The sequence below is a fragment of the Alligator mississippiensis genome, chromosome 5 (assembly GCF_030867095.1).
Source record: "Alligator mississippiensis isolate rAllMis1 chromosome 5, rAllMis1, whole genome shotgun sequence".
In the NCBI taxonomy this organism is placed as follows: Eukaryota; Metazoa; Chordata; order Crocodylia; family Alligatoridae; genus Alligator; species Alligator mississippiensis.
In genome coordinates this window covers 176,719,118-176,736,203 of record NC_081828.1, presented here as the reverse complement: position 1 = coordinate 176,736,203, position 17,086 = coordinate 176,719,118, and the positions used below count along the sequence as shown (strand labels likewise).

The following is a 17,086-nucleotide window of genomic DNA, read 5'->3' as shown; positions in this document are numbered from 1 at the left end:
ACTACAGAGGAAGGCAAGAACTCTTACAGTTTGATCATGAGGTAAAAGTTCTTCCTGATCCCAAATGTTGTGATTAGTTTGGCTCTGAGCAGAGGGGTAGGGCCCTCTAGCCTGGAACCCCCAGGTTTTAGTCCCAGCAGCTAGGGACAGACATTACACGTAAACTAGTTCAAGAGATCAGAAACTGGTTTAAACCTGTAACAGAACAGATGTTCAGTGCATATAAACCAGTTTGAAAATGACCGAAACCAGTTTGAGATAAACCTGGTTGAATGTAGTATCAGACTTAACTGATTTGGCTCAAACTGGTTTATGCAATGTCTGTCCCATACCCCTTCCTGGTTTAAGTTAAATCAGAATCCTCTAGCATCCCAGATGCTTTGCAACTCTGAGTGGGACTCTGCTCCCTGCTCCAGCCCAGGGGCGCTGGCCCCTCCCCTGTGGTCCCTGGCTGCAGCTTCAGCAGAGACTGCAGGTACAGCGGCATCTGCCTGTGGACGGGTTCATAGATTCATAGATGTTAGGGTCGGAAGGGACCTCAATAGATCATCGAGTCCGACCCCCTGCACAGGCAGGAAAGAGTGCTGGGTCTAGATGACCCCAGCTAGATGCTTATCTAACCTCCTCTTGAAGACCCCCAGGGTAGGGGAGAGCACCACTTCCCTTGGGAGCCCGTTCCAGACCTGGGCCACTCGAACTGTGAAGAAGTTCTTCCTAATGTCCAATCTAAATCTGCTCTCTGCTAGCTTGTGGCCATTATTTCTTGTAACCCCCGGGGGCACCTTGGTGAATAAATACTCACCAATTCCCTTCTGTGCCCCCGTGATGAACTTATAGGCAGCCACAAGGTCGCCTCTCCACCTTCTCTTGCGGAGGCTGAAAAGGTCCAGGTTCTCTAGTCTCTCCTCGTAGGGCTTGGTCTGCAAGCCCTTAACCATACGAGTGGCCCTTCTCTGGACTCTCTCCAGGTTATCCGCATCCCTCTTGAAGTGTGGCGCCCAGAATTGCACGCAGTACTCCAACTGCGGTCTGACCAGTGCCCGATAGAGGGGGAGTATCACCTCCTTGGATCTATTCATCATGCATCTGCTGATGCACGATAAAGTGCCATTGGCTTTTCTGATGGCTTCGTCACACTGCCGACTCATGTTCATCTTGGAGTCCACTAGGACTCCAAGATCCCTTTCCACTTCCATGCCGCCTAGCAGGTCATTCCCTGGGCTGTAGGTGTGCTGGACATTTTTCCTCCCTAGGTGCAGCACTTTGCATTTCTCCTTGTTGAACTGCATTCTGTTGTTTTCTGCCCACTTGTCCAACCTGTCCAGGTCTGCTTGCAGCTGTTCCCTGCCCTCCGGCGTGTCCACATCTCCCCATAGCTTTGTCTCATCTGCAAACTTGGACAGAGTAAGTACATTTCACTCCCTCGTCCAAGTCGCTGAAGAAGACATTAAAGAGTATCAGTCCAAGGACCGAGCCCTGCAGGACCCCACTGCCCACACCCTTCCAGATCGAAACGGACCCATCCACCGCGACTCTCTGGGTGTGACCCTCTAGCCAATTCACCACCCACCGGACTGTGTAGTCATCCAAGTCACAGCCTCTTAACTTGTTCACCAGTATGGGGTGGGATACCGTACCGAAGGCCTTCCTGACATCTAAGTATATGACATCCACCCCTAGTCCTGTGTCCAGGCATTTTGTAACCTGGTCATAAAAAGAGACTAGATTAGTCAGGCATGATCTACCTGCTACGAACCCGTGCTGGTTTCCCCTCAGCATAATTTGTCCTGCTGGGCTCTCGCAAATGTGAGCCTTGATGATGGGTTGTACTCAACCTGACGAGATGTGAGCAGTGGGGTATCCCAGGGCTCTGTCCTCGGGCCCACACTGTTTAACATCTTCATCAGCAATTTGGACAAGGGGGTGGAAAGCATGCTGTCCAAATTTGTGAATGACACTAAGATGTGGGGCGAGGTGAACACACTTTAAGAAAGAGAGGCTGCAACTAGATTTAGACAGACTACAAAAGTGGGCAGATGAGAATTGGATGGGGTTCAGCATAGACATATGTGGGGTGTTGCACCTTGGGAGAAGGAATCCACAGTATACGTACAAGTTGGGGAGTTCCTTTCTTGAAAGCACAGAGGTGGAAAGGGATCTTGGAGTCATTATTGACTCCAAGATGAACATGAGCCGCCAATGCCAGATCGCAGCCAGCAAGGCCAGCCATACCTTGTCATGCATCCAAAGGTGCATCTCAAGCTGGTCCAGAGAGGTGATACTCCCCCTCTATGCGACTTTGGTCAGGCCGCAGTTGGAGTACTGCGTCCAGTACTGAGCACCATGCTTCAAAAGGGATGTGCGCCAGCCTGGAGAGGGTTCTGAGGAGGGCCACCTGCTTGGTGAGAGGGCAGCAGGACAGGCCCTACGAGGAGAGACTGAAGGACCTAAACCTGTCAGCCTCTGCAAGAGGAGGCTGAGGGGAGACCTAGTGGCTGCCTACAAGCTCATCGAGGAGATCAACAGCAAATAGGTAGAGCCCTTTTCACCCCAGCACTACCTGGGGTGACAAGGAACAATGGTAATAAGCTGATGAATAATAGGTTTAGGTTGGAGATCAGAAGGCAATATTTTACAGTTAGGATGGCCAAAATCTGAAACCAACTTCCCAGGGAAGTGGTCCTCTCCCCTACCTTGGGCAAATTCAAGAGGAGTTTGGATGATCACCTGTCTGGGGTCTTGTGAACCCAGAATTCATTCCTGCCTGTGGCAGGGGGGTCAGGCTAGATGATCTGTTCAGGTCCCTCCTGACCCTAGCTACTATGAAACTTCCCCCTGCTCCTTCCTCTCCCCTTCACCACTTCCTGCTCAAGCAGGGATTCCCCCCCCCCCCCGCCTTACACACACACCTCTCAGCATTAGCTAGTATACCACATGCTGGCTACAGTCCATGCTGTGGGACACAGGACAAAGGCAGACAGGACAATGTCAGCTTAGGACTTTTTGGTGCTAATCAACAGGTAGTTGGTAATGTCCCTCCATTCATTCCTTGGAAAAAGTTGTTTAAGAAGAGCTTGAGTTAATGAGAGAAGCTTTTGTTTTGCTGATGGGCTCATAAATGCTCTGTTATCAACTTTCTGTGTAACTCCCTGCTGTGTAACTCAATGCTCTGTTATCAAGAGTGAGGCGGGGGGGGAGGGGGAGCCCCTCTCTAATCAGTCCTTCTGGGGCCTGGCCATGCCCTTCCCTTAGCTCAGCACCATGGAATAGAAAGGAGGGCTGCTCTAGTGCCCCCTAGCTTCTAGCCTGAGCCACCTTAGGTGCCTGTACACAAATACATGGAGCCTGGGAAACAAGCAGGAAAAACTGTAAGTCCTTGCACAAACACAGAACTATGACATGATTGGAATAACAGAGACTTTGTGGGATAACTCATGTGAGTGGAGCACTGTCATGGATGGGTAAAAACTGTTCAGGAAGGACAGGCAGGGGAGAAGAGGATGAGGAGTTGCACTGTATGCAAAAGAGTGATTGCTCAGAGCTCCAGTATGAAACTGGATATAGGCCTGTTGAAAGTCTCTGGTTAGGGCGAGAGGGGAGAGCAACAAGGGTGATGTCATGGTGGGGATCTGTTATATACCACCAGACCAGGAGGCTTTCTCAAGAATGAGGAATGGTAGATGAGGCTTTCTTCAAACAGCGTAAGTTTCATCATCACAAGCCCTGGTTCTCATGGGGAACTTCAGTCACCCTGACATCTGTTGGGAGGGCAATACAGCAGTGCACAGGTGATCCAGGAAGTTTTCGAAGTTTTGGTGACATCTACTTGGTGCAGGTGCTGGAGTGGCTAATTAGAGGCCAATGTCTTCTTGACCTGCTGCTCTCAAACAGGGAAGAATTGGTGGGCAATGTAGTAGTGAATGGCAACTTGGGCAGCAGTGACCACAGTATGATACAGTTCAGGATCCTGAGGAAAGGAAAGGTGGAGAGCAGCAGAGTAAGGACCCTGGACTTCAGAAAAGAAGACTTCAACTCGGGAAACTCATGGGCAGGATCCCCTAGGAAGCCAGTCTGAGTGGGAGTTGAATCTAGGAGAGCTGGCTGTAATTTAAAGCAGCTTTACTGAGAATGCAGGAACCAACCCTCCCGATGTGTGGGTAGACTAGCAGGTATGGCAGAAGACCGGCTTGGCTTAGCAGGGAACTCTTCAGTAAACTAAATCTCAAAAAGGAAGCTTATAAGAAGTGGAAATTTGGACAGATAACTAGAGAAGAATATAAGAGCATTGCTCAGGCATGCAGGGATGAAGTTGGAAAGGCGAAAGTGCAGTTGGAGTTGCAGCTAGCAAAGGACGTAAAGGTAACAAGAAGGGTTTCTACAAGTGTATGTTGGTTGCAAGAGGAGGATCAGGGGAAGTGTGGGTCCTGTTACCAGATTTGCCATTACTTTGGGGTGTGCTCATACATTAGGGATAGTTTCTAGGGTCTTGGTAATTCTGTCAATGTGCTGCTTGTGTTACTATACGGAGCTGTGTCTCTCCCCTCTGCAAGCCCTCACCCCCAATGGAGCTATCTTGCAGGACTCAGTTTCAATGTGGCTGGGTTCCTCCAGTCACCAAATCAGTCATACACACAGATTAACGTGACATACCTGACCTGGCCGGGTTGATCAGCATGGACAGGCTGACACCCTCATATGCCAAGAATCAGTTCATCAGAGCAACAATAAACTGCAGTCAGACACAAGCACACAGGTAAACAGAATCCCTCTGAATCCGGCTGGGTGTCCAGCTGACACCCTCATGGGCCAGCATTCAGTTCATAAGGGCACGTCTGAGTCAAACTGGGACAATCAGCCTGTAGAAGCTGATCCCCTTATGTGTTTCAAACTCAGCACGTCCCAGTCTTTGGCCTCTGGATGAGCAGACCCCACAGTATTTTTGGGCTTCACAGGGATCTTTAGCTTAGGTAAAAGAAGCATTGCTGCAGAGCACGGGAGGAAAGCGAAACAGAGAAGGAAAAATATACCCAGTTACTACCAGTTTGACTATAAAAGTTATTTATTGCTAAGTATATGAAATATATAATGGTACTAATAGTAATAGACATGCAAAAGAAAAACAAACAATTACAGTACTACCCTAGTTTCACTAAGTATTTGGGGAAACTTAGCTCAAGCTTAACTGATACAGTTCAGGTTCAGAAGTTTATGTCTATAGAGAAAAGAGAGAGAGAGAGCGCTGGGATCTCACCAGTCCAAGGTACTCAGGCTGCAAAGCTGGCAGGCACAGTCCGTAGCACAATTCTTGAAGAGAGAGACGATCTGTTCTTCCAGCGTCCCAAGAACGACAGGGGATGGTGTCAGCACAGGAGTTTTCTTCTTCTTTCTTCTTCTTCCTGAAGCACCTCTCTCTTCTTTTTCTTTCTTCTTTTCATGCACACACTTTTTACAGATTTTTATACCCTCAGTTCAGCTGCTTCGAAGCATCCTTAATTGTGTAAATCATTGTCTTTTCTATTGACAAGGGGTTATCTGGTTTGGAACATCTCAAGAAACTGATTGATAATCAGGAAACACTTGAGATTAGGGAGTAACCAAATACTTGGGAGCCAGCTTGAAATTCCTATGGATGGCAGATATACTGATGGGATAGCTCATGGTTTCTTCAGAAACAATAGATAGCTTGCAGCATCAGGATTTTGGATTTTTACTTGTTGTGCACAAGCCTCAGCTTAGCATGACTTTTCCAGATCTTACTATAGTCTTTTAACAGACTTAAGATAATTATTGGGGTGTTCATAACCTTTTGTGGAGAGGACTCCCACCAGTCGTCTCGGGAAAAGTATGACAACACCTGTGATTAGGGCTCCAACGGGCTGGACGCTGTGATGAACCCTTAACCATTGTTCAAATGTTGCCCATTCCCCCTCTGACTCGGTCTCTTGCCTCAGCATTCCCTAACCCGGCAACCGAATTTTTAGTCAATCAAGTTTAAATAGGCCTCCCATAGTGGGACCGGGGAATGTACGGCCCGAGATGCCTATTAAACTTAGAGGTGTGTGTGTGTCTTGGGGGGGGGAAGTCCTTAGTAAATCAAGATTAGAACTGGTCTGATAAATGCTGAGCTGGGTGTGTGTGAACATTTGGAGCACAGATTCCCTATCATGCAGTGCTCCCCTGCTTCTCTGGTCCCAGAATTCACTGCAGTCTCTGCTTCAGTCTTTCTTTTCTTCATCTCTCATGTAAATGAATGGTCATCTGGTTCCATCTCGGATGCAAATGAGACCTAGGGCAGTTGTTTCACTCTTGTCACCCTTATCTGGAGGGTTTTAGGTGTCTCTCTCACTGCATCTTAATCAGTTTCATTTATGTAGAGGAGGGAAGGGAGGGGGGCGGGGGGTGAGTCAGACAGACTGCATCCTGTGCCAGGGTTTCCAAGAACACACAGCTGAGATGTAACAGTCCCTTACTGAATGCAGGAGGCAACATTGTGAGAGGATGCAGAAAAGGCAGGTGTACTTAATGCCTATTTCGCCTCAGTTTTCACAGGCAAGGTCAGCTACCCAGACTACTGCACCAGGCAGCACAGTTTGGGGAGGAGGTGAGCAGCCAACAGTGGTGAAAAAACAGGTTAGGGACTGTTTAGAAAAGATTAACATATACAAGTCTATGGTGCCAGATGGGATGCACCTGAGGGTGCTGAGCGAGTTGACTGATGAGATTGCGGAGCCACTGGCCATCATCTTTGAAAACTCCTGGCAATCAGGATATGTTCCGGATGATTGGAAAACAACAAACATAGTGCCCATATTAAGAAAGGGAAAAAAGAGGGTCCAGAGAACTACAGACCAGTCAGCCTCACCCCAATCTCTGGAAAAATCAAAGAGAAGATCCTCAAGGAATCCATTTCAAAGCACTTGGAGGAAAACAAAAGAAAGTGATTAGGAACAGTTTGCATGAATTCGCCAAGGGCAAGTTATGCCTGACCAACCTGATTGCCTTCTATGATAAGGTGACTGACTCTGTGGATGCGGGTGGACCAGTGGATGTGGTATACCTTGATTATAGCAAGGCTTTTGATAGTCTCCCACAACATTCTCGCAGGCAAGCCAAGGAAGTACGGCTGGATGAATGGACTGTAAGGTGGATAGAAAACTAACTGGAGCATCATGTCGTTTGCTAGAGGGTAATAACCAATAGCTCGAGGTCTAGTTGGCAGCTGGTATCAAATGAAGTGCCCTGGGGTCCATCCTTGGGTCAGTTTTGTTAAATGTCTTCATCAATGACCTGGAAGATGACATAGAGTCACCATCAGCAAGTTTGCAGATGACACCAAGCTGTGGGGAGTAGTAGATATGCTGAAGGGCAGGGCTAAGATTCAGAGAGATCTAGACAAATTGGAGGATTGGGCCCAAAGTAATCACATGAGGTTCAACAAGGACAAGTGCAAAGTCCTGTGCTTAGGATGGAACAATCGCATGCACCAGTACAAGCTGGGGGCCAACTGGCTGGGCAGCTACTCTGCTGAAAAGGACCTTCAGGTTACAGTAGACAATAAGCTGAATATGAGCCAGCAGTGTGCCCTTGTTACCAAAAAGGCTAATGGCATACTGGGCTGCATTGGTAGGTGTGTTGCCAGCAGGTCAAGGGTATTGATCACCTCTGATGCCCAGCAGAAGTGCCAGGCTCGATGATTGGGCCACAGGGGTTGATTTCAGCCTGCAGGCTATGTGTTTGACACCCATGCTTTAAACTCCATACCTCTTATTATCTACCAGCAAGCCATGTGGATGGGGGTGCTCCTGGGTTTCTAACTTTTGTTCTTTATAGAGCACTCCAGGCATAGTTACTCTTAGATTATCCCTGACCAATACTTATCCAAACTCCTTTCGAAAACCCTCCCCAGCTAGTCTATTCTACTGTCTCACTCTTATAACAGTGAAGATGTTTTCCCTCATAGGCAATCTAAGCCTACTTTGCTGCAACTTCCAGCTATTGGTCTGTATTGTGCTTTCAGCAGCAACAGAGAAAAGGTGTTCTCCATCTTCTTTATGGCAGCCCTTCAGATATTTGAAGATGGCTATCCTATCCCCTCTTAATTGCCTTTTCTGAAAGTTGAACATGCTTATTTATTTTAACCTCTCCTTATATGGCTCTTTATCTCTCTTGTCACTAACCTCTAGACCAGGGGTGGGCAAAATGTGGCCCATGGGCCGGATGCGGCCCACCAGGCCATTCTGTCCGGCCCACAGGGCCCCTAAAAATTTAGAAAAATAGTAATTTGCCCTGGGCTGCCTGTCATGTGGCCCTCGATGGCTTGCCAAAACTCAGTAAGTGGCCCTCTGTCCAAAATAATTACCCACCCCTGCTCTGGACCCTCTCTAACTTCTCCATTCTTCTCCACATCCTTTTTAAAATGTGGAGCCCACAACTGCACACAGTATTCTAGATGAGGCCTAACCAGTGCTGAGTAAAGAAGCACTATCACCTTCCATGTCTTGTACCTAATGCCTGTACTGATGCAGTCCAAAACTGCATTTGCCTTCTGTGCAGTTGTTTCACATTGCAGGCTCATATCAAATCTGCGATTCTTCCTGATGGGTAGCACCTACATTTGTCAGCATTGAACTTCATTGTGTTGGCCTTAGCCGAGCTTTCCTATCTGTCAGGATCCTTCTGAATTGTGCTTCTATCCTTAGAATTCTTTCCAGTTTTATGTTGTCTGTGAATTTGCTCAAGCAGCTCCATTTCAGCATCCAAATTGTTAATAAACATGTTGAACAGCAGTGGACCCAGCACAGACCCCTATGGGACTCCACTCAAAACCTCCTGCCATTTGGGTATGGTAAATAGGATTTGATTTTAGCAGTTGGTATTTCATAGCCTTTCAGAAATGTTTACTGCTGTTTGAAAGCTAAGAATTTATGTCTTAGGTATTCTAATAATTTGTTTCCATCTCCAGCAGTTCCAGGCTATCAGCCTATTTAAATAAAATGTGTATTGGAGGAAAAAAAGCAAAATGATAATCAAAATAACATGCTTTAAGAGCTCTTCATTCATAAACCTCCACTGATAGGTGAAGCATATATGATGCAGAAATTACATGCTGTGCAGGGTTATGGCACTAGTGGTTCACAAGAAACTGGTCCACAAAAGTCTCCTCAGTCCCTCCCTTAATCTAAGAATTGTAGTTGTTTGGCCTTGATCCAACACTGAATATAGCAAGTCTTTGAACCGGTACAATTGTCAATCCTTGTATCCAACATGTAAGTTTCTATATTTTTACTGAAATTAAAAATTACAATAAATATTAGTAAAGTGAGTAACCAGCTTGTGCGTTTGCATTTTTTCTACTTCTTGCTTGTGTTTCAGGCTAAGCTACATGAATCATGCAGAAGATCTGGCCTCCAAACTGCTCCAGTGTTTCCCAAAGAACAGATTGTCAGCACAGGCAGCCCTGAGCCATGAGTATTTCAGTGATCTGCCCCCACGGCTATGGGAGCTAACAGATAGTAAGTATAACAAAACCTCCGAGATGAATAAAAACAGGATAATCAGGGGGGTGGGTGTGTGTGTGTGTGCGTGTGTACATGTGTGCGCTCATGTGTTCGTGTGTCTGTGTAAAATTCTGTAGTTAAAATTGAACAGTTTGCTTAACACAGGAAAAATGGATTCTTTTTTGCTATCTCTGCTCTGCAGTCTGCAGCTAGCTATCTTTGTATTTGATTATGTGTGCAGCCAAGAGAATTATCTGAATTGTCATAAAGCAAAAGGAAAAATACAATTTACATATTTAGTGCTTTTCATTTCATAACATACAGTACTTTTTAACTAGCTGCAGCACGCAGGATAAAAATCCAACAATGTTTGATTCTCAGACACTATTACAATAACCTTTAAAAAAGACCTGGCATTTGGAAGACTGGAAAACACAAAGTAGACAATTGGTCAGTTTGCTGAATTGAAATGTATAAGACGACTTGCAGCTTATTTTATTAGCTGGGAATACTTTCAGTATTCACACACATCTCTTTGTCTTTTTAAACAAAAATGCATTTCAGTTGTCTTAACCAAAATGCTCCTCTCAACACACATGCTGTTAATTGCTTAAATTTTTGTGAAGTACTTATATCACAGATGGCTTTATCTTTTTTCCAGAGTGCTAAAAAAATCACAAGTATGAATTCTGGCAAAAAACCTATTTTGAATGCACCATAATGATGTATTTTTGATTCAGAGAGCGTTTTGTTACCATAAATAGGTTTTACAGGGGAATTGTCTTCTGATTTTTATTTATATCAATTTTATTAAATGTAATCTTGCACTGTAACCATATATACTGTGCTCAGTTATCAAACACAAGCCCCTTAGTAGGAGTTCCAGATCCAATATGAGAATGTGACTGTAGCATTTATGAGCCTAAACATTGCTGATTTGATCTATCAGATATGAGATTTGGGCATTTAAGTTTGGAAAAATTGCAGTAGTAATCAATAATAGATTTTGTTTCCATCACTAAAACAACCTGCCATCCAGTAGTGTAACTAGGGTGAGGTACCCAGGGTAGCCTCCCCAGATGCTGGCTGGGTAACAGTATGTGTCGGGGGGGAAAAAGGCTGCTGTGCAACAGCAAAATTGCACTGACAGCATGGTGACAACTGTAAGTTAAACCTGGATACCAGGCCACATCTTCACACCTCTGTTGCCATCTTCTTCTATATTTGCTGGCTCGAGTTCATAAGTACACTTTGATCCATCATGATAGACTAGTGTTCCAACAAACCTACTCAATAAGACACAGCTCCATTTTGTACAATGTAAACGTACAAACAAATGTAAAACTTGTTACTTTTCACAGGTTATATTTTCCACTTCATGCTGCACTGCAAGTAGATTTTCAGTTTATTTTCAGATTTCTGGATTCAAGACCCTCACATTCTCCCACATCAGCCCTCCTACCAACCCACCCAGCTTTTGACCATTGCACAAGTGCTGCAAATCCAAACATTTCAGTGCAAGTTAGTGAGGCTCTTGAGAAACTGTCTTTGCTTGGAAGTATGATGCAAAGAGATTCATTAGTTCATGACTAACGAAACATCAAACATGACAGTCAGTTACCCCTTTTCCATTGGAAAACAAAAATCACTCTGCATTGGTGACATCTCAATCCTGTCTGTCTGTATGATATAGTCAAGCCAGGATTTTGATAGTCTATGAATTCTGAATTCTGTAGTAGTACTTTTCTGTTAATATGGACTTATTACCCACTTGCCACTTAGTTTATCAGTCAGTGGTTAAATCCAGTTCTATCAGTGAAGTAAATGCCTACACATTATCACTCTGCAGCAGGCTGCCAACAGAGACAGTCTTGTCCTAGTCATTAGCAAGCACAATGTATGCAGAACACCAGAGGGGAATTAAAACCACAAAAAATACCTCAGGGTGGTATTTTTAATATGAGAATTTAATTTGTAATTTCACAGATTAAGAATTTTTGCTGCATTAATCCTTTTATCAGCTCACAGCAGGTTATTTGCAGAAGCATAACCATAAGGCGATATTCATTGGCAGAAACACGTCTTTGCATAACGTTAAACATCAGGAGCAGTGAAACCTTTTGAAGGGGGGAGAATAAAGATGAAAAATCATTATATTTTAAAGCAAGGTTCTGCTAAATGCCTCCAGTAAAATTTTTGAGTTACAGAAAGACTATTTCTGTGTCTAGTAGATAATCATTATGAAGCATAAATCCAGATGCAAGAAAGGACAATCCCAGTATCAAATAGTACAATCATTTCTATTTAATACAACTTGGATATACTTGTAAACATATTTACAAAACAAAGAAATCATATACTTTGGAGAAATTGGGAAAATATTTACTTTGTACTGAAATGACTAGTTTTGGTAGTTTTAGTTATCTAGGTTAATACTTTATCTAGGCTTCTGGAAAACTTTTTTTTTCGATAAGTTCAATAGCACTTCACACGCAATACAGTCAACTGCCTTGCATTCAAAATGTTACAACATAGATTTTCAAATCCATTCAATAGATGATATTTAGCATTATTCAACAAAGTCCTAATGCTAACTTTGGAACTCAGAGATCTAGCAAAGATGATTTGTGAAGAATTACAAATGTGGGAGAAAAGAAATGGGTTTCTAAAGTTAGAACTGGTTTTGAAAAAAAGTTGACCTAACACTTTCCCACTGGAAATATAAATCACTGAATTTGAAAAAGAAAATGCTTTTCTTTTCCTAAAAATCAAGTGTCAAATAACATTGTTTCAATTTGCTATCTTTTTTACTTTCATATTATAAAGTTTATGTTGTGTCTATCATTTTAAGTGTTCAGTATTTTATATTATACTTCTTTTACCTTATAAAAATAAACTGTTTTTTTCATTATCAACATTTTGACTTTCTATTCCATTTTGGAATAAAAACATTTTTAAATGTCATATTTTTCCTATGGGTTGGAAACTCCAGTTTCAGGGCAGCAAATATACTGAATCAAATGCCTCAAATATTTTATTGTGCTAGAAACATAAGCTTCTTGCAGGCATTTAAAAAAATGGTACTTTAAATTCAGCACATCCCCATGCTGAGTCCCACACATGCCCAGAAGAGGCAGTGCCTTAGTTGGACCCAGCTCACTCAACATCTGTATAGATCAGGCACTTCAGTGGGGCTTTTTTGGCACTTTTATCTAATAGCTGATTGAATCAGCTTTAGTTAAAGTGCCAAAAAGCCTTGTTGAAGCACCTGATCTATACAGATGCTGCAGAGCTGGGGTGAAGTAATGCACTGCTGCTTCCAGTAAAGCATGGTTTTGTTTTGTTTTTTAACATCTGCAAGCAGCCATAATGAACACATACAATGGAAAAATGGTGCTGGGAGACCTACCTTAATATACTATAAACTCTAGAAATATAGCACAGTACATTAGTGCAACCAAGACAACACAGCCTTGTAATCACCTCAGACCCATATATTAAATGTGTCAAATTGCATTTTCTATTAAAAATAATTAACTGTAGTCTTCACCCTTTTCTACTTTTATGCTGAAGTGAGTATATAAAAATGTAGTTGTATAAAATACATAAATATAGCAAGGTTAGGGTGATATTGTAGCCATGATGGTCTAGGAAAAACGAGGCAGAGATTTTTGTAGGTGATATCTGTAATAGGACCAGCTGTATAGTTGGGAGGGATATAGAGACATTTTTGGATATGAACGGTCCCTCCCAACTATACAGCTGGTCCAATTAAAGATATCACCCACAAAAATTCTTGCCTATCTAAATAATTTATAACATTTTGTCTGATTTAAAAAAAACCAAGAAAACAAATAATATTCAATGTGTGTTATTAGTACCATAAATGGGGATATGTAATTTCAAAACTAGGGGTTGAAGTGGGCAATGCAACACTGTCTCCAGCATCTGGAGGACAAAGAAAATTATAAGGTTCTCAGTCTAAACTCTAAACTCACATGTGTAATTTTGCTCCTACAATCACATGTGAGCCCATAGATTAGATTTTTGATAGTAACAATCTTATTATACATTGGCACTAATGTTTGCAAAAAAGTATCAAAAGACTATGGTTTCTCTCAACCAGTCTGAAGAACTGGGTTTAATCTCATCAGTTTTTGCTCTTGACCATTTGCATTCTTTGACATTCTCAGCCAATATTGTCATGTCCATTAATAATTACTTTCCTGACATTACCCTGAAATTTTGATCTAGATTTGTCTAGTTTATCAGTTACGCATCTGAAAGAACAGGCATATATTCTGTAGCTACATTTATTTGGTTTCCTTTCAATTATAAACTACCTATTTTTAAAACATGCCTTAATGGTCCTTACCATAGTAGTTTTCTCCTTTTCAAGCAAAAGAAGGTAAATATGGATAATTAGTTCCACAGATAGTAAAGATTTGAAAACAGAATATATAAGGTCTGTTGACTAGCTCTGTCTTACTTTAGACATACTGCTGTGTTTTAAAGGTACTTCAAAAATTATAGAAAAATGTGAATCATACACTTGAGTAAGTGAACAAGAAAACAAACTGGAAACCCAACTTGTTACAACTTTGTAACCTGTCCTAACACAACCTTCAGCAGAATCCATCCTATTTCCTTGTCACTGAAGATTTAAAAACAGTTTTTTGAAAAAGTACAAATACAGCTGTATCTGCTCATTTTTTGATGTCTGCCTTGAATATTAACTGAATATTGTAAAGAGAAAAACTGTATAAGAAAACAACAAATGTAACGTTTTAAATTGCCACTTTTCCCCACAGTGTCCTCTATTTTTACTGTACCGAATGTAAGATTACAACCAGAGGCTGGAGAGAGCATGAGAGTCTTTGGGAAAAACAATAGTTATGGCAAAAGTCTATCAAACAGCAAGCACTGAAGAATACTTAGACTTACTACAGAGAGTGCAGGTAAGACGTGCTTATCTAGTAGAATTTCTGATTGCAATGTTTAATTTAATTTTTGTTTGGAGCTGAGGAAAAAAAAGGTTAAGTCCACTTCTACTGCAGATGACCTATCCTCAAGGACTGAGCAAAGATTTTTCCAGACACATGTAAGTCCTAGGCAAAGAGAATAGGTGGGTTGGAACAATAGGACTAACAGCTTGGGATGTTGTTCTGTTGAGTTTACAGAAGCCAGTAGGAAGCTTCTCACTAGTGCAGCAGGAAGGCTTTGTGACGAACAGGTTCATAGAGAGAGCAATTGATTCCTAGAGAGGTATTGACAAAAGAAGGCATTTTTTGCTACTTCTGCTAGTTGGCTTGTGTATAGGGATAAATGAGTCCAGTTAAACCAAGTTTTTACCACCATGACCAATGGAGGTCTGTTACCCCTAATGGGAGGAGTATTGCCTATCAGTATGCTTCCTTTCCCACTCACATGGCTTTAGTTTTGCTTGGGTTTGGTTTGAATCTCTTGCTCCTCAAACCCACATACTTCAGCACTGAAATTACGCTGGTTACAGTATCAGATAGTCTAATAGCACAGTAGGGATGTAAGTGCTTCCAGGATAAAGGAGATACCTGGCATGTTGCAAATGTAAGTTAAATTCAATGGATGGCTAATTTCCTATTAATTTGGAAATGTCCATTTGCATTTTGTCCACCCTGTGGGATTAGTGGGACTTTCCTCTTTCAAAGCAGCCGGTTGCACCAGCAAGCCTTTTGCCATCTTAATACTTCTTAAAAGTGAAGTTAGACACCTTTTTTTCATAGTCACAGAATTCCAAATCTGTACAATGTTGGCAAGACTTGTATTAGCACTCAGACTCTTAATAATTTGTGGAAACATCCAGTGCATATCTCATGGCTGGCTTTGTTATTTTAAAATGTAACCCATTGATAAAATGGTCAAACAACAGAATGCATTTACCTTGCCCTTCTATTTTTGAATGTTAAAAAGATCTCTTGCTATTCTTTAAAATTGTTGGCATCAAACATTTAACAAGGTACAAATGAGAAGTGAGGGAAATTGAAATGCTGGTGTATCACCTGTCATGAATTAAACCCTAATATATTATGTAATCTATTATGTATATTGTTTAATTTTATTAGGTATCTAGGGATGTCACCCTAGATCCCATTATCAGATATAGATTCTCCCCAATGAATTGTATGTAGTTTCCACAATGTAAAATTATGTGAATATCTATTTTTTTGCCCTGTGTTAAGGGTGTGTGCCTGGGGGAGGGAGTCTTGTAAGGCAAATAGTGACTTTTAAAGACTGAAGTGATTAGATTTCAGTCCTGGTAGCTTGCCCCAATTATTGCACATGCTCTTCTCTAGCAAATCATTTAAGAGTTTCTAATGGCAGAAATGAAGCTGCCTCAGAGCAGCCTGTTTACATCTTTATTGACAAGCTAATCCCTATTTTTTTCCTGGAGCTGTGTCCCTGCAGATGTCTCTTCAACCTTTCCTGTTTCAATGTGACACATCATTCATCTAAAGTAAATTTTGAATGTGCCCATCTGTGCTAAGACCTTTTGTTTGGAAGCTTAGGTACAGCCTCTCATTTCTGTTACCTCCAAACACATTTCATCTTTCCCTTGTACAAAATTTGCAATGAAAGATCCTGTCTGAAAGCAAGCACTTAAATAATGCGAACACAGAAATGTAGATAATTTTTACTGAATACCTACATGAACAGAAATAAGGGATTTCTCTTTCCAAGCACAGTCCTGACACAAAAGGAGCCTGTATGATGACGTTGGTACACTCCTACAGTAACAGCTGATATATATACAGAATAGTAGCATTAATCCCATAAAATACCAAAACACTTGACAAATTTTAATATTGCAATCTAAGTATAAGACAATCCACAACAGTTGAGTACAACAGATAGGCAAAGCACAGTAAAAATGAGACATTACAAATAATGGTCACTTTAACAAGGGAGGGATAACACTAGAAGTGAGGAGGAGTCGGAAAACAGTTGTAGACATGGGCTCTGGATTTGGACTGATGGAAGGAAATGAGGGGAGCAGTAGGTAGCTCTGGCAGAAACTGTAGACAAATAACAGGAAGGGGGCAATGGAATGAATGGGAACATACATACCTGGGAATCTATGTACCTGTTTCTTCAAGGATGTTTCTAGGCACCACTAACCTATCTCTCAAAAGTGCAGGCACCCAAAACTCCTGTTTAAATAAATAAAACCTTTGTTGGTGGAGACAGTGTTCATATAAACACCTATCACAGAGAGACTGTAATGCTGAGCCTCCCCCATATGCAGTGAGGGAAGCTTTTCACTATAACCAACCATCCAGTCTTTGGAGGTTTACGGTAAAGCAACATTTTTTTCCTTCTTGCATGAAATTTTTAATCAATATATTATTATATATATTTTAGTGGGGGGAAAATGTGCCAGTTAGTACCTATGAAAGGAAAATTGGTGGTGTCATACAATTCCCCCTTGTTAAATTCTGCCATGACCAAATAGGAGTACAAGAAAATCTGCAGCCATTTTTACCCTTTCATGAGCAAAATTATGCCCACAGTAGTTCAATGATGAGTCCAATAGTAATCCAAAAGGCAGAACA

General features: G+C 42.2%; 1 protein-coding gene across 3 annotated transcripts in view; it reads left to right on the top strand.

The window, feature by feature from the left end:
* CDK14 (cyclin dependent kinase 14) overlaps nucleotides 1–17,086 on the top strand; it is a 676,419-nt gene that overhangs the window by 533,841 nt on the left and 125,492 nt on the right. For all 3 annotated transcript variants that reach the window (XM_059729021.1, XM_006258932.4, XM_019497918.2), the window contains 2 exons: nucleotides 9,373–9,512; nucleotides 14,309–14,455. In XM_059729021.1, the coding sequence (XP_059585004.1) occupies nucleotides 9,373–9,512; nucleotides 14,309–14,424 (256 nt within the window). In that variant the 3' untranslated portion in view covers nucleotides 14,425–14,455. The remainder of the gene's footprint in view (nucleotides 1–9,372; nucleotides 9,513–14,308; nucleotides 14,456–17,086) is intronic.